General features: G+C 35.8%; 1 protein-coding gene across 5 annotated transcripts in view; it reads left to right on the top strand.

The window, feature by feature from the left end:
* Nucleotides 1–341: 341 nt before the first annotated feature.
* The window catches only part of LOC132200474 (uncharacterized), a 230,440-nt gene continuing 204,260 nt past the window's right edge, over nt 342–26,521 (top strand). For all 5 annotated transcript variants that reach the window (XR_009442164.1, XR_009442163.1, XM_059625959.1 and 2 more), the window contains exons 1-2: nt 342–503; nt 19,529–19,553. Coding sequence is in view for 3 of the 5 variants with exons in the window: in XM_059625959.1 (XP_059481942.1) it covers nt 366–503; nt 19,529–19,553 (163 nt within the window). In the remaining 2 variants the exon portion in view is untranslated. The remainder of the gene's footprint in view (nt 504–19,528; nt 19,554–26,521) is intronic.

Genomic DNA, 26,521 nt, shown 5'->3' on the forward strand with positions numbered 1-26,521 from the left:
AACACGTGTATATTCGCATTCCTTAAAAGTAACAGTTAAATATTCAATTTTTTATTTTATGCATACAAATCGAACCCTTGTTGAAGCAAGATTCAATTGCAGAGGAATTTTATTTTTGTACATATGCGAATTCCTTTGCCAGTTGGAGAAACCAAAAGCGACTTGGCATTAGGAAGGAAGGAATTTCTCCCATCCTCCTTCCGCCGCCAGCTGCTTGTGGCGACCAAGAGGCGACCTTGATTTGGATGAGGAATTTTTCGTCGTATTCAAGCCCACCAGAGGGAGGGAAGGAGCAAAGAAAATTGTTCATTCTTGTTCATTCTGTAATCATAGTTTTTATGTGTGATTCGAGTGAGACGAGAACAATGTCGCGTTTCGGCACTTCGGCGGCCCGCATGTCGCCGAATTTGTGCAGACAATGGATTTCGCTTGAACTTTCGAGGACACCCCATCACATCCAGGCTCCAATCCAGGCCATCCAAGGACATCACTGCGCCTCAAAGGTAGAGAGTGTGTTTTTTTATGTAATTTTTTATTTTTTTTTTTTTTTTTAGGGTCAGGCCAAGACAAAGTCTTGTCGGCCTGTGCCCTTTATTGGTGGTACAGACGGCACCACCCAATAAAACCACCTTTTCGTACTCATAGCATTATTTAAATTTGTGCTCATTATCTTTTCAATTTACATAATTATTCTCTCGGCTTACGATGCTGAACCCTTCCAAGACCCAATTGTCCACGTGTTTCTCTTTTCTCTTCAATTTTTCTCTCGCCCATTCAATTTTCGACCTTTCCGTTAATTTATCTTTTATCCTAAATGTTGCGAGGAGACGTTGATCAATCAAGTGAATTTGAAACTCACAGGAGTAAAAACAGTTTCCTAACAAAGAAAAATGCCTGTTTTTTTATATAGATTTTTAATTTTGAATGAAATTTTTTAGTTATATTTTTTTTATGTTTGTCGCCGAACTAAAAATAAAGATGATTTTTGTTTGAAGAAAATGACACTAAAAAAATGATGTTTGAGAATTTATAGGTAATTACCAAAACTTCCCAAAAACAGTTTGACTCATGATGAGGTGACAGAGAATAGATAAGTAGCAATAATTAACATTAAAATACAACGAGAAAATAGAATGTACGTCATTTAAAAATTGCACATTTTGTTAGGCCAAATTAATTAACCAACAAATTAAATGAATGGCATGAATTATTAAAATTTATTTTTAATTTTTTAATATCATAATTTTTAATTAAACATTTTAAAAACATTTTAAAATTTAAAATAATAGTACTGCTGTCTTTATGAAATGGTATGTTCCGATTCAAATGTATTATAGTGTTATCTCAAATTGTATTTTTTTTGTAAATTATTGACATTTAATTATGATCAAAAATTTAACCAGACAAACCTCGTTGCAAAGTAAAAAAAAAAAGGACAACTGACCCCAAAAGGCGATCTGCGGTCTGCTGGTACTTTGAAAACCGAGGGTTTTGTTGTGTACAAACAAACTAAAACTAAAAGTTGGAGGAATTGATAAAAAATTTAAAATAAAATGAGAATAATTAATGTAATGATTTATTTTAATTAATGATGTTTAATTGGTGATAGTGATAAAAAAGATCAAATAAAAAATGAAAACAAAAACCCAAATAAATGAGCCTCCCGTGAGCTCAAAGAAGGGCAAAGGCCAATAAGACACTTTGTCTTGGCCTTACAAAAAAAATTTTCAGGGAAATATGCAGCTATTAACTGACTCAGTTGCTCAATTAATTTCTGCAATTTTTGTGTATTAATTATTTTTTTTTTTAATATTTTTGTGTGTTCTTCCCAGTTTGTTTTAGTTTTAACACAAATAACCTCCACGGTTTTTAAGTACCAACAGTCCGCAAGTCTAATTTTTGACGTCAATTTTCCTTTTTATTTATTCATTTTTTCTATGCAACGAGGTTTTCCCGGTTTCAATTTTTCATGAAATCCACCTCAATTAATTAAATTCAATTTAATTATCATCTGTGAATTAAAAGTTAATTTATACATACTTAAATAGCAATATATTAAATTTTAAAGACTCAGGTCGACTAAAAAGCCTGAAATTTGAAATAAATTAAATTTCATAGTGGAATTCGGGGCGATTTTTGGATACTAATTTTCATCCTCTGAAATCGAAACAGGCCGAGAGCGATTAGAGTTGCGTGTAAACTACTTATTCCAGAGGCCATTAGGAGGAGAGATGGTATCAGCAGTAAGTTGCACTGTCCGACCGTGTTATCTCTTTTTCTCTCTCTCGCTGGTTATTATTATTTGCACTCGCATGCGATCGACCAATAACGCGGCTTGCCCAAGAAAGACAACAAAATCATCGCGTTCTCATACAATAATTCCAAAATGAGATTCATTATATTTTTTCCTATTCTAAATATAATTTTAAACGAACGAAGGTTTATTTGCACCCCTTCGTTGAATATTATTTCTGCCGGCCAGTGCCAGGGGAGGCAAAGTTTTGCTTCTTCGAGTTGCGAAAAATCGTGACCCGGTCATTAAGTCGGGGGCGGCGGGCGGGCGGAAGGCAAGGGGTGCGCTAGATTAGGAAGTCACGACTTTTATTGAAAGCGCTCTCGCGTTATTGATCTTGGCGTAACAACAACCGTCGGGGCCAGAATTGAACTTTGCAATCAACTCGGCGCGCTCAGACTTGGAAACAACGCGTGTTTTTTACTTGAAGCACCGCCACACGAACACGTCGAATTATCCCCGCCGCCAATTCTTCGGCTAATGATGCAAAGCAATAAATTTCGCCGAGTGCTCTTAGAAAGTTTCCGAGTAAAAGGAAAACCTTGTATTAAGAATTATCGATTAAAAAAATTACACACTCGTTATGTGAGAAGTGAAATTAAAAAAGTTTTTTGTGTGTACTTCAAATGATTATTATATAAACTTTTTCCAAATTTAAAATTCTAATGATAATATAATGGTGCTATTTGAATAATAATTACTACAAATAGCTGAATGAAACAATTGGTGAACATAAAAGTTACAAATTTACGTCTGTGGCTAATACAATATACCAAATAAAATTTCATCGTTTTCTTAATTTCATTCATCCGGAAAAAAAGCAATAATTTTATTTTATAAATTCAGAAAGCACAACTCTGGATTTCTTATATGGAGTATTTTGCTTTTTTTTTCTTATTAATTCTGCTGCATGTTCATCTTTAATATATTCCTGTTGTTTATTGTAACGTTAATAACGTTGTTTATAATTAGCCCCATTTTTACATCACATTCAAGTTTTGAAAACATAACAAAATTAAGGAAATGAGTTTATTAAATTTTAATATTTAAGAGATGCACTAATTGAATACTGTGCAATTTTATGAAGTATGATTTCAACGACGTTTATTTTATATATTTTGGATTACATGAAAGCAACATTTAGATTTAAAGATTAAAAAATGCATCGAGGTAAACAATTTTTTTTTCTTTTTCCAATTTTAACTTTTTTGTATACACTGAGAAGAATAAATAATAATAATATTGTTCCTCGTCAGTGTTATTTTTCATTAAATTGCGTCGAATGCCTTTATTTTTTGCTTTTTTTCAAAATTACGTTTCGAGTCTTACCGACCTTTCTATTTCTTTTATTTTATTTTATTTATTTATTTATTTATTTTTTTTTTTGAGTAATTAACTACACGTTTAAAAAAATCAATCATGGATATCTGGCTCCTTATCATATATATAATATTAATTGAAACAATTTTAAGCTGTTGGGTTGTTCATATAAAATTTATTCATCCATCTGTCCTGAATTGAAGCAGATTTGCTTTCGCAAAATTTTCATTGCATATGCATTTTAAAAGAAGGCAGCGGGTGTAGAACGAAAGAATGCAAAGTAAGAAATTTGCATGTGAAAAAGTCACTGCAGAAAGAAGCGACGTCAGCACAAACCATACAAGTGGTCCTTATGCCATCTTAAGCAGCTCCCAGCCGTGCATTACGTGCAAATTAAGCCCTTGATCGCTTCCAGCAGAATTAAAGTCGATTGTTTGCACTTTCGTCCCTCAAAGGAGAAAGCAAGAAAGAAAGCGAACGGTTGGTTTTGACGGCGCTTGGTCAGTGCCAGCGCGCGCCGAGTGCCTCCATCGGTCGCCGCCACGACACGCGGCCGCCATTCGAGCCAAAACTAAACCTAATTTTGAACCAAAATAATTGAAAATAAAAAACAAATATAGGATTTGAAGAGGAAAATAAAAATAAATGGAGATATGTCTTGAACCGTTGAATTTAAATTTGTTGAAGAGAACCAAAAAAACTTGGCAAATTTTTAGCAATTTATTTTGTTATAATAAAAAAATATTAAGATATAAATAAAGTAAAAAAAGAAAATATTTTACTTAATTAATGTACATGAAAACATTTGCATTCGGGTATTCAGGCAATATGTATTCTTAATATTATATCTTGAATATTCTGTTGCAATTTTATGTATTCCAAAAAGCGCCAAAAAAATTGCAACTGCGCTGATTCTCAATTTTAATAGTTACTTGAATATTGAATACATCATAACATCAATTGTTAATGATTATTGTTGATTGATTACTTGATATTTGAAATAAATTTTCAGTTCATTTAAAAAAAAAACAGTTTGGCGTTTAGCATAAAAAATTAAAACGACAAGCTTTGGTCGAAAAATAAAATCAACTTAATCGATTTTCTAGCTAAAAATAAGTTACAGGTAGAATATAATTTGGAAACAGTCTAAAAAATATAAAATTATAGAATTAAGCTCTTCTATTAAAAATTGGCTTTAGATGTTTGGTTAAATAACGATGCAAAGACTAAGCTTCACTAGCCACGTTAGACCATCTGAACTCAACCATTAAGAAATTTTATTTAAATTAGAGATTTGTGTTCTATGGCCAAGAGAAATAAAAATTCCGACCAATACTTTACACTAATACTTCAGGCTAACTAAAATTACACCTTCACTCAATAAGAATAAATATTACATGCATAAAAAATACAACTTTTACTAATACTTACATATTTTTAATCTTCTTTTTTCAATCTTCTATCTTCTGTCTTCAATCTTTGGTCTTCTGTCCTGCACAAGAAAAATATAATTATACTTAAATAAATTTTTAATTTCGTTCATCGATGCGTTAATTTATTTGAAAAGGACATTTTTATGCTAATTTTCCATTCTCAACAGACCCTGAAGATTGATCCTTCGGAAAGTGATGATTCTGATTTTCCCATGCATGTGTAATAAATTTTTGCACATTCGTCATCTTAATGTTTAAGTGACGCTCGGGGGGCACAAAGCGCGAGTCTGAAGCGGAGGGGCCGAGATTCGCCACCCTCGCTCGCAGCACGCGTGTAGTTTCCATTCCCCATCTGTCATACTCGGTGTGGTAACTAGGCTAGTAGTTGAATCTCGCCCGCTCTCAAGATATTGCAAAGACATACTGGGGGGTGCGCTGCGTCATGATTCAGCCTCTTTGCACCCCCGTGACCTCACCGGGGGATGAAAGAAGGCAACCCTTTCGCGCGAGGGGATCGCGAAATGTGATTGCAAAAAGCACCCCATATTTTCATCGACTGAATGTGCTGCAAGAAAAGAGAAAGAAAAATCTCGAGTAGTTTGCAGTTTTTTTTTTATTTTGCCAGCGGGGCGGTCGAGAGAGAGGAAACACATGCCCTTGGGAGGATCTTGTTGGTGCAGAGGGGGTTGAGTTTTTGCTTCTGCACAAATATTTTATGCCGAATGTAAAAAGAAAGTGATTAGAAAAGTGTGGATGCTTTTTGTTTGCGAATTTTCGGGAGGGTTCGCCACTTCGCAAAATGCAGTAAATCATAAAAATACTACTTGGTGCATTTATTTAAAATTACTGATCTAGTAAATTTGAATCTATCGTGATTGCAAAAATATCGACAATTCCATGAACTACAATAAATATATTTTTAAATTTCAATGAAAATTGTTTAAAATTTGTAAAGATCCATTTTCTGGAATAAAAAGTTATTTCTTTTATAATATCACGTAATGTTTTATTGATTTTGGTGTATGTGGATCAAAAAATTATGGAATTAAATTTAAAGAAGAAGATTTATTAAAATAATTTTTGTTGTAATCGCTCTCAAAGACAACAATTTTACCTTTTTTGTGTTGTGCAGCTTTTTATTTTTGTTCCAAATGCCTTGTAAATACGGCTCGCGGCACAAGGGAATTGTCGACACATCTCAAGGTTTTAGAACCGGCCAATAAAGACCGTAGTGGCGGAAATGATGGCCAGACGCCGCGTTAAGCATAAGAAAATAGCCTCGTTTTCCGGGGAAAAAACACGAAGATGCCGCGAGTGAGTAAAAATGATCCGTAATCGTAAAGGACGCCGAGTTTTATTTGCATTTTATTATTTATCCGGCAAGAGTCGAGCGTAAAGCGTCCTTTTAACGGCGTGCGACAAATAACGCGCGCGCAAGACGGTCTCTCTCTCTATTTGCGCCATTAAAAGCGAGGGGTCGAAAAGCACTTTTAGTTTTTCCGTCCAACTGCAGGGTGTCCGTTTTTGATTCCGTCGTCGCCGCTCTCATGTGGTAAAATTCGATTAAAGATTAAGGAGGCGAAAATCAAGAGGGCTTTGAAGTGACCGACCGACCGACCCTCGCGTTCAAACCCAAGAACGTTGCGGCACTTTGAGCCAAACAACAATTTGCGTTCCGTCTGCAACAGCTGACGACATTTAAGCCTAACTTTGAGATGTTACATGAATTCACATAAAAGCGGCACTTTTATTGTCGTGTTAGAAATTGAGAAAGCGAAGGTTGTCAACTAGAAAATGACGTTCAATTTTTATCTATGAATTTAGGAATTTAGTTTTAAATTTAAAAACCCACCGAGGAAGCCGATTTCAAATTTAAATCATCATGAATCAACTCTTGATTGTGAAACTGTACCACAAAAATAAAAATAAAAACTTTAAACTAGTACCTGAATCACTCTCCTTTTTGGTCTTCATTGAAATTTTAAGCACTCCAAATTATATAAAAAAATATTCAAGTATTGGCAATGCGGTTATTGTAATGTTTGTTTTAGAGGTTTTAGAAAATCAAAAAGGTATTTTTACTATTTTTTTATTCAAATAATAAAAATAAAAAACTAAATGAAAATAATCTAAAAAGTATTTTTTATTTAAATAATAAAATTAAAAAAACTATATTCAATAAGTATGAACTTGTGTTTGTCAATTACGTATAAATCTTAAAAACTAAAAAAATTAAAACAAATCCAACATTGGTTGCAATTTTTTTTTTTATATCGAAGATAATCAAAAGCTTCTATCTAATTGTTGTGTTATAAATTTGGAAAAAAATTTAATCATCTAAAATTTAGTGAAATTTCGTATTTCACTCTTATACTTTTAACTTTAAGGTAAATTTTAAAATTTAAGTACTCTTTGGTTGAAAATTTGTTTAAATAATTTGTTGCATTAAAATTTGCCCTCATTTCTCAGTTCATCACAACTGATTTTTGAGATCAACAATAAGGATGGCTTTGGAGTCACCCGTGCGTGACAACAGCAACAATTATTATCGCTCTTGTTTGAGAGTCGCGGCGCGGCAATGAAAGAAAGAAACGCCAAGAAGCAGCAGGGGAATTTATTTCCGTTTGATAAATGCGGGAGCGCGAGTGCAAATCGCTGTGAGTGGGACTCGTGAGGCAGGCGACATGTAAACACAAAAGAGGTCTCTTTTCTTTTGAGGCGCGCGCAAGAAAGACAATGCCAAGTAATGAAATAATAAAAAAAGCAAAACTGCTCTCGACTGCTGCTGCAATTGAGAGATACAAAAAAATAAAAATACACACGTGATAAAGAAAGGAAGAATCTCTGCATGCAAATTTATTGTATTCGCATCTGGAAGGGAATTTTTTCTTTTTGATAATTGGCGAGGGTTTGAGTGAAGCTGCAAGAACGACGACGCGACTCTTTGTTCCGCCGAGAAGAAGATGGTGCACCCTTCTCGCTCCATGCATGAATAAAGTGCGGAATATTTTTCAATCGTCATCATCTTGAGTCGCGAGCTCGGCACTGAAAAAAGTTCTTGCAATTACTTAAATCGCGGCGCGTCGTCGTTTAATTTTTTTGCAAGCGTCGCACCCACGCGAGTAAGACGCGCCGCGCGCCGATGTTTTAAAACATTTTCCACCGTTTATATTCTTATTATTAAAATTGCTCCACGGCGTGTATAAAACGAACAACACCCGAACGCAAGCGAGCGCCGTGTCACTCACTCAATCAAGCAGATGAATGAGAAAAACAAACACACACACACGGGTGCGAGAAGCGACTCGACTCTTACACTTAAGCATTTTTAATTTTCTGCTGCAAGTGAGCGCTCGATGCTCATTTCGCAGATTAAACGTGCGCCCTTGCTTTTTCCTTCCCGCAAACAAAAAAGCTCGTCCGCCATCGATTGGACTTGCTTCCTCCCGATCAGATCAGCTATAAATTTAGAATTCCATTTTATATATTTTCAAGTAAAATTGCTAAAATACAGGAAGGTAAAGAAAATAATGAAATTATTTTTCAAATCTTGCTAGTTTTTATGAAGATTGGTTTTTTAAATATTATGTTCAAAATTTCATCAGCCGCCTTGAAGTTTCCATTACTAATTTTGTGAAAAAATCTATGTTAATTGAATAAAAATTTTAAATTGAACTCAAATAATTTCATGTGACTAAAATAAATTAAAAAGTGTTAAAAAGTTTCATAAATTAAATTCATTTTTGCCATCTGGCATCTACTGACACTGACAATGAGAATATTTTTATGAGCTAAAATAAAATGTCATGAAAAATCTTAAATCATGATTTTTACCTAATACTTATAAATGAAGAAGATGAAAACTAGATTTTTTTCCAAAATTAATTTCTAACGAAATCTAAAATTAAAAAATTACAGAGTTATTAATTGGTTTTTTCTATTTATAAGTTTGTAATAATTGTATTTTATAAGCCACTGTTTATCCTTCAACGGTTTCTCTAATTCGCATCGCAATAAGTTTGTGAGCGTTTCTCGAAGCACGTTTGTGTGTGTTTTCTGTTGTCGGCGCGGCTGTTTGACCCGGACGGGTGAGTGGGTGGATAGGGTTGGCAGATCCGCAGCTGTCCCGCGTGAGGAGCGGGGGAAACTAATTTGGCTCACGTTAATGCTGATTTATACCTCGTAAGGTGGCGCGCGCTCGGGCCGCTCTTCGAGTGCGATAAATTGTGGCCAAGTGTTTGCGGCCTGTCATCGCGCGCCAACTCCTTGAGACTGCGAATAAATTACTCCTGGCCGCTTGCAAATGACACGAGCACGTACGATACGAATGTCGCAACCGTGTCGCCAGGGAATTTCCATCTCGCACTGATTTCCACCCCTAAACTTCGAGAGCGGGGTCCTTAATCGTCACTTAGCCAAATTAACTCGAGTTTAATTTTCATTTGACTCTAAGGAAGCATTTTGAATGTAAATACAGAGTAGATTTCCTTTTACAAAAAATCATTTTACTTTTTACTGTGACCAATAAAAATTTCAAGAAAAAGCATGAAATTTTCAGCAAAATGCTTTTGATTAACAATCAAATAAATTGATCAATTGGACATTTCAAGTGAAATAATTTTTCTAGAACACTTCATTTTTTTATTTAATTTTTAATTAGCTGAACACAAGTATTTTAAGAAGAGAAATAATTGATCTTAAATGTTCAAAATATTAACATTTAATTAAAAATTATGCTCATCAAATTCCTTAATACGGTTAAATGTGCAATTTTTAAATAAATAGTTTAAAAGAAGCATTTTTGATTAATTAATTCTGGCTTTAATATCGATATATTGAAGCTGCTTTTTTAAGTATATTTTTCAATCAATTTTTTTTGTAAATCTTTTAATTATGCCTTGAAAAATAAGTTTTTTTTACGAAACAAAACTAATGTCTTTGCTGAAGTAGATACGTAACTTATTGAAAAATATCAATTTCAAATCATCGAATCAAGTCACAAAGGAATCAAATCCGAAATCCGGATCAAACCCTCTGGGCTCAAGTCGGCTCGGCGTATAATAAGAATTTGATCCACGTATTCTGCGGTTTGAAACGCGATCGCGGCGACGAAAACTTAGAAACGCTGAATCGGCGCGTGTTGGGTGCGACACGCCAACTTACCCTCGTGCAAAGTACATGCAGGCGATCTTAGGTTTGTTATTAAATTAATATTCGCGCACTCGCGCCCACAGGTATGGTGTCTTGTTTACTAAACACTACGCAGCACGCAAACAGAGAGCAAATCTCTCGCGGCTATTGATCTCAACGCCGTGTCAAGTGTCATTGAAGACGAAACGCGAGGGGCGCGCAAAGCAGGTGCGCGCCTTCCGCCCCCGACCACCTATTGTTTCTTGCACTTGAAGACGCAGCACTTTTTCATTGACTCCATCTACTTAAGGGGATCAACACAATAATGAATTATGTTAATAATTATGCAACGAAAAATTCTTAGAACATTTTTAATTTTTTTCAAAAGGGGAAAATAATGGAAAAAATAAAAATATATAATCAATTTCTAAAAACTTTTTGATGGTATTAAAAAAAATAATAAAATCATTCTAAATACATAATGAAATTAATTTCAAGTACAAATAAGTTTTTTTATTATTTTTTGAATGTTGTTAGTTTTAAATTAAATAATTTATAAATTAATTTAAATATTATTCGTTATTATTTTTGGATAATGGTAACTTTAAATCTGCTTAAATTTTAATTTAATTTTATTTTTTTTTAATTGTAACAAATTATTAATTTGATTTTTTTAAGTTTGAGCTTGTTTCAACGTTTCATTTCAACGTTTGATTGGAAGAATTGTATTAACTACAGTTTAAAAATTAATTTGTTTTACAATTTAACTGATGCGTGTCTTCATCATGCACCCCTTTACCTTTGAGAAAACAAACAACGCGCGGGTGGGAGCGAGTTGCTCACGGAGCAGGTGTGGCGGTTGCTGGCGTGAGGCGTCGTTTTAGGCGTTGGTCAGTCGCCAGTCAGTTAGTCCTGTATGAGTAATTAAGGCGAGGGAGATCGATCCTCGTAAACACACATCCACCCTGCTTATCACACTAATTAAGAATCTCATCTCCTTACTTTTTAATTAATCTCCGCGGCCGTGCGAGCATCCGCCCCGCCGCTGCGGCCGAAAAAACCGACTAATGGATTGCGAAACGAAAACTCTCGACCTTTCCATTTCACGCTGCTTTCTTTACGACGCGCCCGCCGCGGGGGCCTGAGATGTTAGGCAGCCCGCGTGACGTCTCACTTCGCACAGTTGCATACCCGCAGCTCTGGCAGGCGCGCTTGAGTGAGAAACCGAGTGCGAGCGACGAGACGCCGCCGCCGGATTTATTGCCGACGCGCGCTTTTCCGCCTCTGCGACCAGCTAACCCGGCGTTAACAAGACGTGAAGAGTCACGCTCATTTACCTGCTAATTTTTTCCCAAACCAATTTTTTTTAATGAAAACTTTATCAAATCGTACTTTCACAAGAATTTTAAAGCAAAACAAAACTAATTTCTGAGATATCGATTAACATAAAAATTTACCAGACACAAAGAGTCATAAATTTCTGATCTTTTAAAATTTTGCTAGCTTTTTCCATGAAAATGACTACCGTGCAATTTTAATTTTTTAAGAATACAATAGAAAATTCTTCATCATGTGATTCACTTTTGTAAAATTCTCATAACAGAAAGACTAAAAAATAAAGAGTTTGAAAAAGGCGAACAGTTAAAAATATCAGTTTTCAAAAGCAATAAAATTTTAACCCCTGATTAATTTGAGAGAAATGCTCCAGACAAGTTTCATTTAATTAGTTTTTTTTTGCGCTGAACACAAGAGAAAAATGCACTGGAAAAATTGGAGTCGGTGCTTTATATGGTTTCGCCATCTCTTGCGTAAACGCCGAACTGAACCGCCCCGCCAGCAACCCCGAGCGCTTGCGCTTGGCCGGGGGTGAGAGATTGAATAATAATCACTATGTAGCCGAGTCGCTCTGCATATTCGTACATTCGTAGGCAAGATCAGAGCATTCCGTAATTGGTTTAATTCATGAACTAATTCACTGTCCGACCAGTCACTCACTCAGAAATCAAATGTGACTAACATCGTCTGCAGTCAGATGATGCGACTTGCTCGTCAAAATCCTAAAATACAAATTTAATTTCCAAATCAAATATTCAATATGAAAATGAAATAAAATTATTACTTAATGAATGGAATGAAATATTATAAACACACAATCCTTTTAATATTTTATTAATAAAACAACAGAAGAGTGATTTTTTTTTTAAATTATTAATTATTTTTCTCATTTGTTTTTTTTTCATGGAATATATTGAAAATGAAAAATTTTTTAGTTGTTTTCACATTTTTTTTAAAAATTCATTAATCATTTACCAAGCAAGTAGAGCGAACAATTTAGTCTGGAGAGTTCTGGAGGAAAATCTTGCTGGACAGAGATGGCTCGAAGGGGGAAGGTGGTGAATAGACAATTCCATTCTGTAGCAACTGATCTTCGGACCGGTCTTTTGGCTGAGATTCACACGATGACAACTTGGCTGCGTCGATCGCCGCTCTTTATTCTCCGGTTCTTTTTTTTTATTATCCAGCAGCAGCTCCAGCGTGAGAGATACGAAAAAAATTTCCAGCTTCTGGAACCAGACTCGGTCCAGCCGAGCTATCAGGCTTTCATAAGAACTTGGCACGTATGAATTCAGAAAGCAGCTGAATAGGCTCTTCAATTCTAATGGCTTTGAAGGTTGGAGAGATGGCGAGCTAATGAGAAAAAAGTTAATTATCGGCCGACAATAAGACCCAACGAGCCTCGCCACCGCGTCTCTGATGCGCGAAATCAACAGGCGGTCATCGGCGACCGCTTTTTTTTATTATTAATTCTCTGCTGTCGCTGCCACCGTCGAGTTTCGCGGGCGGCGTCGATTTATCGGGAGAGACGCTGGAGAGTTTTTTTTTTTTAATGATTCGCCGCCGACGCTGCGCGCTAATTATAATTTAGGCCGAAGGCAGGAAGCCGCGATTGGAAATCAGAAATTCGATTATCGTCCGGCGAGAGCAGCAGCCGCGGAAATCCAATTGGCCTCTCGTTTCGCTAATCCAATCCAACTCGCATGCACACCTCGGTTTGCCAAATTTCTACGGAAGCGCAACTCAAATTTCGGTTTCCACCGCACACACGCATCCACCGGACGCGCATATGTTGTTTTGATTTTTCAATTGCCGATCATTTCCGCCGCACCGGCAGCGTTCGAAATTGATTGAAAGTATCTTGCGCAAATTTTAAAAGTGTGAATAGTTTTAATGGGGATCTGATCAGATGTTTATGGACAAGTGGGTCATTTTCTATTTCGAAAAAAAATTGCAGCTGTGCCCTGAAAGAGCAAATCAAATTTTCAAAATTTTTGCTCATTTATCATCTTAAAAGTTCCTCTTATAAAAATGAGAATAAATTTAGTATGAAAATTAATTTTTCGTTTTTGTATTTTCTCATATAATCATTCTTTTGTTACTGAATTGATCTTTTAATTTTATTTCCAATAAACATTCTTGTTTAACGAACATAAAATTCTATCAAATCATTTTGAGACAAAAAGCTCACATTCAAATTATTCAAATTATTTTTAATAAAAAATCTAAAAAATATTCATCGTAACGACGCGAAAAAAATACTTGTTCAGTTCTTTTTATCTATTATGTCTTCAAACAAACAATTAACATTAATTAAATAAATTTCTTAAGTGTTACTAAAAAAATGCTTTGAATTAAATTAAATTCTTGCGTAATTAAGTTTGATAATAAAAGCTAGAAATCTGGAAAATCATTGTAGCATAAATTAATATTTTGATAATAAAAGTAAATGAATTTGATTTCATGTACATTATTTTCATTTTTAATAAATTATAATAACCAACGCTTCAGCAAGAATGGATTCAGAATGAAAATTAAGAAAATATTACCAACCTGTGCTGCCTTTAAAATCACAGAAAACGCAGAAATTAAAAACTTTTGCAAAAATATAAAATAAATTAAATATTAAATAGATCATAAAAAATACACCACCAAACTAAGCAATGTGTGTGATCAACTCTCACTGACAAGCCCCATGAAATTGCCATGTAATTTTTTTATTTCTACTGTTAATCTACTGTTAGTATTGTTTGTAAATTTACAATAAAATTACACCTTTTGAAAGGTGAACACCGAGTTTTTTTTTTACATAAAATTAAAGCATTAGGCAAAATTTAGATTCATGAGTAATATAAATCAAAACAGTTTACAAAAAAATCTAATATTATTGGAACAGGTGGAGCTTTTTTGTTGGCCCATAATAGTGAACGGGGCCCTCAATTTTCACTCTTCTAAACTGAAAAGAAATTAGTACTATTCAATTAATGCATACCATCTTAAAAAAAAATTGGATAAATTAAATAACAAATGTTTTGGATCTAGAAAAAAGTAGATGAAACCTGAAAAAAATAGATTCTCCTCAAGAAAAATAGTTATTTATTTTTTGGGAAGGTGAAGACGGAGAATTAGAACTCGTAAACAATTTTTTCAACGCTCGTCAAAATTAATTTTCAATGATAACATTGATGACCAAACGTGTAGAAACACAAGCAAGGTCATTTTCAAACATATGGTAAAATGGTAAAAAAAACTCGTCATTTGAATCCGGATTTTCCCACTCATTTCTTGGAAAAAATGGTAATTTTAATGCAAGGTGGAAAAGTGGTGCGATGGACTGGAGCGCTGCTGATTGATTGAGCAGCGAGCGTGAGTGTTTTTTGCGCGATAACTGCTGTTCTTGGGCCCCGGGTGATTGATGAGCTGTAAGGGTAGGCCTTGGAGAAGAGGGCCCTCGGAGCCATAAATAATTTTTACTGCGCGCTCGCCAGCAGTAGTAGTTTTGCAATCCTGCACAGGAAAAGTACTTCATTTCCCGGCCGACGCTGCTCTCGGAGCATAAAAATGCAATTACATAAGAGCCCACGTTGCGCCTTGATTGATGAGGCCTCGGGGGCCGCGGGCGGGGCGTGGCGCTCGCCCCCGCAGCATCCTCCATTTCACTCGCGGCCCATTGTTATTCCGAGCAGCGCACCCCAGAAAATTACTTTTTTGTTTTCTTTCCTACTAATGGACGCACTCGCTAATCAAGGAGTGCATATATAAAGGGGTAGCTTCGTTTTTTTTTTTTAGTAATTTTTTAATCAGATTCCAAAGGACACCAGGCTGCTTTTTTAGTGAATGTTCTTTTTTCTTGGCTTCAATTTTTGAAAAAAAAAAAAAATTACAATTAAAATTTTTTCTCTTCAACAATTAAAAAAAAAAAATTACTTCAATTATTAATGAAAATATCTTTGACTTTTGACATAATTTAATTTATCTTTTGGCGTCCCTTCCATTTTTCGCTACCAAGAGATTTAGACGATTTATTTTGTGCACAGTATATCTTTCTACTGGTTAAAAACAACAAATCTAGGTGAATTAGATATTTATCAGGACACTCAAACCAGTCTCGAAGGATCCCTTTAGTTAGTCAAAATAATTAAAACAGCTGCCTGAATCACTACAATTTTATATTCAACGAAACTGAATTCAGGTCATAAATATTGTATAAAAGATTGAATATAACTAAACTTTTCAATAAATCTGCTTAGATTCATTTCCCTTTGTAATAATTATGTCGAAAATAAAATTTAAAATAATCTAATTTGGAAAAAAAAACACTTATCGTATTTAATTTCCTCAAATTCTTTTGACTATGTCTATTTGGGAAAACAACTTTCTTTTTTTAGTAATTTTTTAATCAGATTCGAGGAGCAGCCAGTATTTTTTTTTCATCTGTCCGACCTTTGGTGCGTTCCTTTGGCGCTGCCAAGATAACCCTTCCGCTCGGCTGCAAAGCTGTTTGCATTCGTCGTCGGTGTTTTTTTTCCATTCCTCTGCCGCTCGTGCAAAATTAATGAAGGCCGGCCGGCTGCTGGAATGTAATCTCTCAGATTTCGCACACGCCCGGATGAAAGTTTGATGCTTGCTTGAAATATTTACCGCTTACGTGCAGCAGCGCGGCCAGCCATACTACTTTGCTCTGTAAATTATTGAAGCAGATTTTAAACGTTGCGTCCACCGCAGCAGCTGCTTTTTCCGAGGCCCTCTTATGTGGTGCCGGCGGATTAGAGCGACCGGCCATTTTGGAGCCGCGCCAAAGGGCACCTGCTCAGGACACGTGCGAGGCGCCCATCAATCAGCGCCACCTGCAGCCTACTTTGTTGCATTTTCGAGAGTGCATCTGCTTTTCAAGTGGCGCCGTGTGTAAAAAAAAGAGTGGTGCTCGTAAATTTCGGGGGGTCCTGCCGGAAGGGCGAGGAAATGCAGGCCGGGCTAATGTTGCAGAAGGAGAAGCAGCGCCATATTTCACAAAGTCAAACTCAAAAAGTCGTAAATCTCGGAGTGGGGTTGTTCAAAATAAATAAAGGACTCTTGGATTCTGGGAAAGGGGCTACAGATGAATGTCATTATAGCAGATGCATGCATACTTTGCACTTAATTGTGCACTTAAGTAATTGAAGAGGTTTTGTAAAACCTTTTAGTACGTATTTTTTAATTACATTAACTGCATAGAATTATCAAATTGATTTAAAAGCAGAATGCAATGGATCCCATGGATTATTTATCTGGTTCTTTCCAGATGTTTTTTGGGTTGGCACTACTGCATATGCAGGTTGGTTGCTACCGGTTTTTTCCGGTTTATGTAGGCGGTTTTTTCTTATCACTATGGCTGTGGGCGTTTTTCCTACAGCTGATTGTCTACTTCCTTACATTCTTATTGTCGAGTTGCAGTGTTTTTGTGTTTTGTGCTCCTTCAAGATGTGTTTCAATTGTATATTGGTAAGTTTTTTGTGTTTTTCTCGTGTTGAATAGTAAATTATTCGCAATTTTTTCCGTCCGCTTAATCTTTTCACGTTAGCATAATTTATTTATTAATTATTATTATTATTTATTCTACTCTAGTCATGAAAAAATCATTAAAAAAATATAGACGATCGCTTATCTTTAAAATTGTATATTTTATGAAATCTTATTGCAAAAGATGAAATGTTTTGAAATTTATGCAACCATAAAAATAATCCTAAATAAACCTGTAGTGTAGCAACAAGCGCAGCCTTTATGCCGTTGCAGAATAAACCTGGTTGGAACGTCCCTGGCTTAGAGAGTTGTCGCTTTTTTTGTATAAAATTGTGCATTTTACGTTATTCTGTCGCAGCGGCAAGAGTTTTTCCGAGATACACGTCAAAGGATTGCGGTGCAGCCACCCAAACCGCACACGCCATGCAGGCATCAGTCGTGTGCGGTTGTACATACGTGTGTCCGTCCGGGGCAAATCCCCAGCTCGCGCGTTGGGCTCCTCTCCCTTCCACCTTGCGACTCAAGAGAGCCATGAATTTAAATAATTGGACTAATTTGGAGCCGGCGGGAGAGATAGAGACTCGAGGGGCGCAGGTACGAAACAAATGCATGCAAACGAACCGACACTGACCGCCGACCACCCCAGATTGATGGCCAATTAGTGCGGATTTATTTCTTCCCGGAAATTCGAATTAATGCCAAACTATACATACACAAAACGTTCGTTACTAGACGAAAATTTGAAATTAAATTGAGTAAAACCTTCATTAGCCGATTTTAAAAAAACAATTCATAAATAGGAAGGGACAAAAACCTATCATGATGGGACGCAGGTCAAATTTTTCTAAAATTCACAGGATGATTGAGAAAAAAAAATTAAAATAAGTAGGATAATCTGAAAATAAAATTTTCTTGGTAATTTGCATAATTATGTTATGAATTTTGAATGATTTTTTTTTTACTTTTTAATTGTTTTTATTAATTCCTGTAAGATTAAGTATGGCAAAAGTTTTTTTCAATGACCAATTAAAAATCGGTGTTGTTGGAGACTAGATTAATTTAATTTAAAGTTTCAATATTACCAAAGTAATTGAAGTTATAATATGTTAAAATTGAAAAGACATGAAATACGGGAAACTTTATATGAAAATAGCGATAGTGGATTTGATTTTGATTTGTTTTTTACGGAATTCTTCTCTGTGTTCATAGAATTTTCAACCATTTCATATTAAAGTGATGAGGGAATTTTCTAATTTTGCTCTCTGGTTGGTGCGAGAGTTTGCAAGGCGAGAAAAGCAGCTATAGCTGCGGCGCAGGGAGAACATTGATTACCACCGCGCCCGTTCTTTTATCCCGGCGGCCGCGCTCTCTGTGCAAGTATGTACGTACGGATAGGTAATGTATTTTATATGTAGCCGAGCATCCAAGCCAACATACATACACATGGCCGGCAAAATGTAATTCCTTCCTCTGTTGCTACAGAGATAAAACCGACCGAGCGAGCGAGCGACCAACCAAAAGCGTCACATCTTTGTTTCAAACAAAAAGGAGAATTTATTATTGCGCTCGTACGTGTTAATGCCGCCCGCCGAGGAACAAAAAGTTTCCCCCAAAAGCTCTCTCTCTCTCTGCAGCTTTTTCGCCGCTTTTCTCATTACGCACACGTCACGGCGCCCAAACGAAACGCTGGCCGTCCACCCACCCACCCACCCACCGCGTGCGGAACAAAAATTGTTTTTGCGCGCCTTTTTTGCGCTCTTGACTCTCGAGCAGCACGATAAACACTGGGAAAATTTAATTTGGCCCCGGCGAGAGTGATTACGCGCCGAAGAGACACGCCGCAGCTTTTTCCGTCGCTCCGTCCGCTGCTTTCTCTCAAAACAAAAATGATCATCCCCGGCTGCACTTTAGCTTGGTCCGGCCGACGCACAATGGCCGCGCTTGTTTTTTTGCTGCCGGGGAGGAAAAGCTATGCTATTAATTAGGAGAGCGGCCGAAAGTGCACTTGCACCGACCCCCCTTCCCTGATATGTATGCTAATGCGGGGACGAGCAGTAAAAAAATAAAATAAAATGGAAGCTTGACAATTACGCTAGCAGAAAAAACAGAACATTTTGGAAAATTAAGGTAACTTTCATTTGTAAGAAAAATAATTTTTTTTTAGAGCAAATCGAAAATATATGGTTGCAATGCAATCGGAAAAAAAATGATTTAAATTTTATTTGATGTTAATTTGTTGAACCGTTTGATAGGGATGATAAAAATTAATGCAATTTTAGTAAAAATGTTCCGATTTTGCCGTCAAATCATTCTTCAAGTCAAAACTTACTTAATCACTTTTTTTCATTTTTAATCTTTTACCTTTTTTGGTAAAAAGTTACATTTTCAGATCCCAAGAAAATATATACATAGGCTATGAATTAAAATAAATGTCACAAGAATTTAAAATTTCTATAAAATAGATCCATTTTGCTAATCAATCTTTATTAATTTTTATAATTGTATAATAATTTTTCAGGTTCTCTTCAACGCGCAGTTTCAAGGTAAGCCAATTTCAGTTGGATCAATTTTTTTTCGTATTATTAGGAATTCCACGATCCAGGGAATTTCAACGCCCTGTGCCGGTGTATATACTTTTGTATCAAATGCGAAATCATTGTCCATTGTTTCGATGAAAACGGCGAGAGCGCGGCGGCTTAAAGAGCACAAAGCGCAGAGTGTGCGCGCGAGCGAATTACAAACGGTTTATTTTATCAGCGGCGCAAGGAAACCCTGGCGTATTCGTAAATTACAATTTCGTATTTAAAAAGCTTTTGCCGGTGGAGAGGCGAAATTCGCAGCGAAACCCACGATTCTTTTGAAACGACGCGCTCGTTCTGAGCGGTCCTTCAGCAAGCAGCTCTCGCAGTTTGATCCTCGCTCGGCTATTATCCAGCACGCGTACCGAAAATGAATGGGGGAAAAAAAAAGAGAGAAAGCGGCACCAAGAGGGAAAATTTTGCTCCCGCCGGCCTTTGCTCTTTTGATGAAATTAAAATATGCCCAATTTTTGCGTCTATATCTTCATTCTGGGAACGAATTTTTTTATATCATAAAATATTTCACAAATTTCAAAGGAAAATCTTTGGCGTTTGATTGGCGTTCAGGGGGTGCTTTTCACGCGCAACCGATCCTTCGAAATCAATCACTCCGAACGCGACGTATGGAAAAGAGCGTGAGAAAGATGGGCAGATGATGCGCGCCGACCTGTTTGCGGCAATAAGAACAAAAATCGGACGCCATCTCCAGCGTTTGGAATCAAAAGGCCTTTTCACTCGCTCCAGCTGAATTTCACGTGCAAGAGAATCGGAATCACCTCTCCCCGTTTTGCTCCAGCGGAGGCAATTTATACCGTCTTTTGTATGCAAGCGCTCTTTTTTTTTAGTTTTTTTTTATTTCCCAACCAGCTCAAAGCCTCCGACCATGCTGAATTTGAATTTTTGATGCGTAATTGGAAAAAAGCTGGAGGGACGCCGGCCGCTCTTCCCTTGCCTGATCATCGTTCTCCGAGAGCGCATCTCTCGCCAATTCGCAGCTTCAAAGATATATTTACGAACAGACGGGCGATTCAATTCCCGCAGCCTGGAAAAGGTCCGGTTTCAATTTGAGGGAGAAAAGCTCATCTCATCGTACAAGAAAATTTAATTATGGTCCGTATTCAAAATGAATCAGATCAGGAATTTGAAAATAAGGGATTTTCCATAAAATGCACAAAGTTTTGAACTAGTTTTTTTATGATACGGAAAAATTTAAATTTGCTAATTTACATCTATTTTAAAAAATGTACAAACTCTTGTACTTTTTACCTCAAAATTACAATTTTGAAGAAAAAAGTTGCTTTATACTTTAGGCTTGATTGATAAAAAAAAAAATCCTTTTATGTTACAGACATTGCCAATTTTTATTGGAATAGAAAATTTTGAATTATTATTTTTTCTGCTTTGACAAAAAAATCAAGGGATATTAAATGGCAAACAGAATGATTGTAATGAAGACAAAATATTATTAGAAGAGATCGTTATTTTGCTTTCTGTTTGGAAATTCAAAAAGAGCAAAGAATTATGTTTTGATATTCGGAATCCGAAGCTGCGGAATCATTGAATCGCGCTTTTCCATTTCCGACTTTCCCCCGAGCTTTTTCCAGCAGCTTCATCATTTTCAGTCCACGTTGGCTCCTCGTGACGGTGAAAAATCAGCGTGCAGGGGCGTAAGAGGAAAATTAATCAGCGTGCCGGATAGACGTGATGATGAATTACCCTTAAATATTTACCCGCCCCTTTTTCTCATCTCTCTGCGGAGCGAACCTGTTCCAGCGGCAAACGTGTTTGGTTTGTTTGTACCTGCCGCGACTCCCGATTTGTTTTTGCTCCTTTTTCACTTTTGATTTTCCGAGAGCCCCACTTGCGTGTGATTTCCCCCCAGAATCGCCTTTTGCTTTTATTGCCCCGGACAAACGTTTGCTTGCGGCTCTGGAAACATTCGGCCGACCAGTCAGCTGCTGAAACTGGAAGAGCGAACAGTAAAGAGGCGAACGCGCGCTTGCGAATAAACTGGAGAACATACTCATTTTTCGTTTCAATTTGATTTTGTGAATTATTGTTCAAAGGAAAATTTTCCAGGTATTATTTTACATTATTTTATTTATTATGTTCCAAATCTTTATTATTATTAATTCCCTGTTTACAGTTTTACAATTTATTTATTAGCGCTAATTTAAATAATTTAATCTAGGTTAAGATTTTGGGTCTTCCAATTTCAATTCAAATAATTCAATAAAACTTTCATTTTATCATTTGTTTTCTTTGCTACGTCTTCAAGTATTTTATCATTCTTGTTTGATTATTTTCTTTTTCTTTTTCACCGGGACATGAATTAAAACTTTTAATTTACTAAGCATAATAGAAATTCATAAAATGTAAAGAAGACATTGGATTTAATAATAATTTATTTATTAAAACAAGTTAAACTTAATTATGTACGTGACATAACCAATCCTAAATTATTTACTTAAGAATTTTAAATCAACAAAAAAATTTCTTTCTCAAATTTAATTGGAGATTTGAACGCCCGAAGGCGATTTTCTGTGTACCAAAATTACTCTCCCTTTACTTTTGTCACGCTCAATGATTTCCTTTTTTTGCAATATTTTGGCCGCAGCCACAGGGAACTGTGTGCGGTGCAAATGGAAAAAAACAGATTGTCAAAGTAGCGGGCCTTTGAACCGAAACTGGTGCGCGCGGCTCGGGGGCATCGCGCCGCGCGCGTGTAACTCTAGCTTAGCTGTTAATGAGGCGCACGGACACAGGGCGCCGCCATTTATTCGCAAAGTACGCGTTGTGTGCCTGCCTGGCCTACCTACACAGCACTTTCATTATTACTTTAATTGAAACTGCGCTCTCTGGGAGAACGCAGCGGTGCGCCTCGTACATTATTGCCAAATTAATTTCATTACGCAAATGGAGTTCCGGCTGACAATCGTGCCCTGCGAGACGGAGCCCTTTTGTTTTGATTCCCATTCAATTATTTCCCGTTAACTCGTCCCGTGACGGAATAATTGTGAATTGGTTTTTCTCCGGGTTCAATTACCCCTCACATCAGTTTCAAGCGCTTTTGATTTTTTTGTCTTTTGCGATAGAATTTATTCTCTTGTAATTTGACAAATGGCAAGTTGAATTCAAAATTTTAAATGTATTTTATTAAAGAAATCTGAAAGTTCATTTCTATGGGTCTCTTTGTACTATTGGAATTTCTTTAAATTAATGCACATTAAAAGATATTATGCAAATATGCTTCTGATACTATCAATATTTATAGCAAGAAAGACAAAGAACAGCTTTTAAATGATAATTTCATAAGGCGATGAAATGTAACACTGGAAACAATGGTTGCTCTCAAATTATTTTAAATATATTTTATATACAACAGTAGTAAATTGATTCTAGTATATTAAATAATTAAATTAAAATTATGTTAAATATTGTGTTTATTATTTGTATTTTACATTCTATAATATGTGTTTAAATTTATTTATTTATTTATTCTCCATTAAGATACAATGAAATACACAATACACAACATCTTACATCAAGTCAATACAAAAATTAAATTAAAACACTGAAATTTTTTGATTATTTTCAAAGTATTGATCATTACTTAATACTTATTAATTTCGCAATGAATTAAATTCCCTTTATTTGCTATAATGAGTACAGTCATGCCGTTTGCCTCACATGATTATCGAATTAATATTGATATATTTTTATTGACATAATTATATTATTGACATTTTCTCTATGCATGCGTTTGATCTATCGTAAATTATTAATTTCTTGTATTTAATATATATATTTTTTTTAAATTATAATTTCATACATTTTTACTCTTGTCTAGTTGTTGGAAAAACATATTGGAAGAGCATTCAGTATACCTAAAATGATTGAATCCATTAAATTTTTTCGCTTAATAACAGCACATACTTTTACACTTAAATTGAAATAATTAAATGCAAAATCTATTTAATGGGAAATAATTATTTTTAATGTGTAAATAAATTTTCAGGCCAGGTTCTATGATATTAATATTTTCTTGCACAAACTAATTTTTTATGCAGAACATTATCCAGAAACGACAATATATATTAATTGGTCTTTTAAGCAAGGCTAAATCATTATTTCCTTCTATGGTATATTAATTTATGAGTGCCCCTAGCATTAAAAAAAAATAAACAAAAGACTATTACAAATATTGTCCCATTTCTGGAAACTGGCGATAACAATTTGTCCCTCTTTGCGAATAACAAAAAAATTAAACACACGCTTGAATGATTTACTGCGGCAGGTGAGAAACGGTGAGAAAAATAATTTTTATCAGCTGGAGCGCAGCCTTACAGCAAGGGCAGTTTGTTTTCGTTTTGTTTTCTCTGGCGGGGCGTGCAGCGTCATTTTCGCGATTTGTTTGTTTGCTCGACGAGACGCGCAGAGACTAATTTTGTTTTTCGCAAACATTCTCATCAGCTCTGGGAAAACAAATTTCGAAGTCGTCTGACGAGAGCAGACGAGATTAGGGCCCTTTTCCTCTCTCTTTCTGGCAAATAAAATAAAGGCGTGGCCTGGCTGGCATCTCGGCGCATGCAGCAGCAGCAGCTCATCACATTTTCGATTTCTCTGCAGCGCACGTATGTGCGGAGAAATAAGGGCGCGCAGGACTTTAATGGCGTCCCCCGCATTTTCCAATGGCCAGCGCACCGAAGACACGAGTAATATTTTCCCCGGATTTGTCCTCCGTATAAATCTAACTTAAAATGGGATCATATTGTTCCGACGAAAAATGACCAGATGGGAATAAAGTCGCTCGTGTTTATGAGAGAGAGATTCGCCTTTGTGCCGAGAGCGGGATCGCCAGGGAAATGCAATTTATATTCATAGAAACGGATTAAGGGGCTTTTGCCTGGAATTCAAAAAAGCTTCGGTGGAACTTCAGCACCCCTCTTTGTCTGATTGCAGACAAAGGCAATTGGAATTATTCAGTGAAATCTTTCATCTTTTTAAAATGACTTGGGGAACCGGAGAAATGGAAGTCCTCATTCCAAATATTTTCAAGGCACATTGATGAACACAGATGAATAGTTTGAAAATTTATTACGTGGAAATATATTGAAGGTGATTTAAGAGTTATTAATTAATACATCTCTAGCAGAAATTAGACTAGTATTAAAGCACAATGATATACTATTAGGCACCAGGAATTGAAAATCAATTACAAAAATTTAATTTATACTTTTTTTTCATTCCATTGTCTAATTTTTGCAGATTAAAAGTAAATTTAATAATGTATGTACGCATTGGGCGTATATCTTCATAAAATTAAACAACTTGCCATCATTCAAAATGCATTAATTACTCACCTCAATTAAAAAAAATTACATTGGATTGGTTGCCAATTTATATTAAAATCTGTAGCAATTTTTACTAGGTTTGATATAACTGTATTCAAAATAAAATCTATATTATACTATTAGTTGTTGCTGTGTTCTAGTTATAAGTAGGTTTTTAATGAATTACCAATTTGAGTATAAAAAAATAATTAAAAAAATTTGCAGTCATATATAGTAACTTTTAAAAGATTGAAATTTTGTCTATATTTAAAAGAACTCAGAAATTTTAAAGAAGTTAAAAAGGGTTTTTACCTAAATCAAGCAACAATACCGTATTTCAATCAATTTAGATTTTTCATTTAAATTGAAAAATTAAACGTATGATTTTAATAAATAAATAAGATTTTAATTTGTGTAATTTATGTCTTTAATATGAAAGATTTTGGAAAGAGATTATTTAATTTGTGTCATTTCTGCAGTCAAATTTTGACGTTTGTTGTCTTTTTCTAATAATTTACCAGTGACGACTGAGTGTAGAGAGCCCAGCTTAAATTCGAAGGTAGCTTAATTCAATCAAATTCATTATTATTTCACGAAACAAGTTGAGGCAAGCGATTTGTTTATTGCGCCATTCCTTCAAGAATCCAACTATCAAAATTGTATAATATCTTTTTTGCAATAAATGAGTGATTTTTACATTTTATTAACAGCTCAGATTTCAAAGAACAGAAATGATATGAAAAAAATTCCAAAAATGGCATCAGATAATTGTATATATTCTTGACGATTTTGGTAGCAAACGAAGTGTTGAAAAGTTGCTGGGAAACGAGGCCTTAATCACGTTTGAGCAAGAACGGCTGCGTGTGCGGTGGACGCTGGTTCTCCAGGGGCTGCTGGTGGACACGGTGCGGGCAGCTAATTATCCCAGCGGCGCAAACAAAGGCAGAGGAAGCGGGCGGGCGTCGCTTTTCAAAGTACGTCTCATCTTGAATCGGACGGACGAGGAGGCGCTCTTTGTGCGCCACCGTCCTGTCATCATCATCAGAGAGAGGCTCTCTCGTTCGCTCGGCTGGTCAAAGCAGCGCCCATTACGGTGCTCAAGCCCTCGCCCCACAAAGGAGCCTGGTAAATAATTACAAGCGTCAAACTCGCTCAGCACTTTTCTCGTGCTCGGCGGAAAAACCCGCAGCGGAAAACAGAAGCGCCCTTCCAAGATAAGCCTGGTGAATTTTTCAGCGAACCGACTCGCAGCGCTTCAAGATTTAAGCAAACACCGAGCTCTTTTCTGCCAAACTCAACCAGACCGGGAATAACAAACGCGGCAAGAGCTGGATTTACTTTTAGTTCTCTGCCCTGCTGTTTTCCTTTTTACTGAGAAAGCAAAGCAAAAATGTGCGAGTTTTTTTAATGATTTTCAGAGAGCTTAATTCTCGACCTTAAAAAATCTTCGGGCAGAAAGCAAATTTTCCCCAGCAATTGAAAAAGATAAAAATGTAGCTCCAGTTAAATTTTGATCTTTTATATTTAGATATTTAGCAAACAAAACAAATACTTGAATTTTTTACAATGGAAAAATTGATCCTTTCTACTACTGGATAT

The sequence above is a fragment of the Neocloeon triangulifer genome, unplaced genomic scaffold (genome assembly GCF_031216515.1).
Source record: "Neocloeon triangulifer isolate White Clay Creek 2 clone unplaced genomic scaffold, ASM3121651v1 ptg000014l, whole genome shotgun sequence".
Taxonomy (NCBI): Eukaryota; Metazoa; Arthropoda; class Insecta; order Ephemeroptera; family Baetidae; genus Neocloeon; species Neocloeon triangulifer.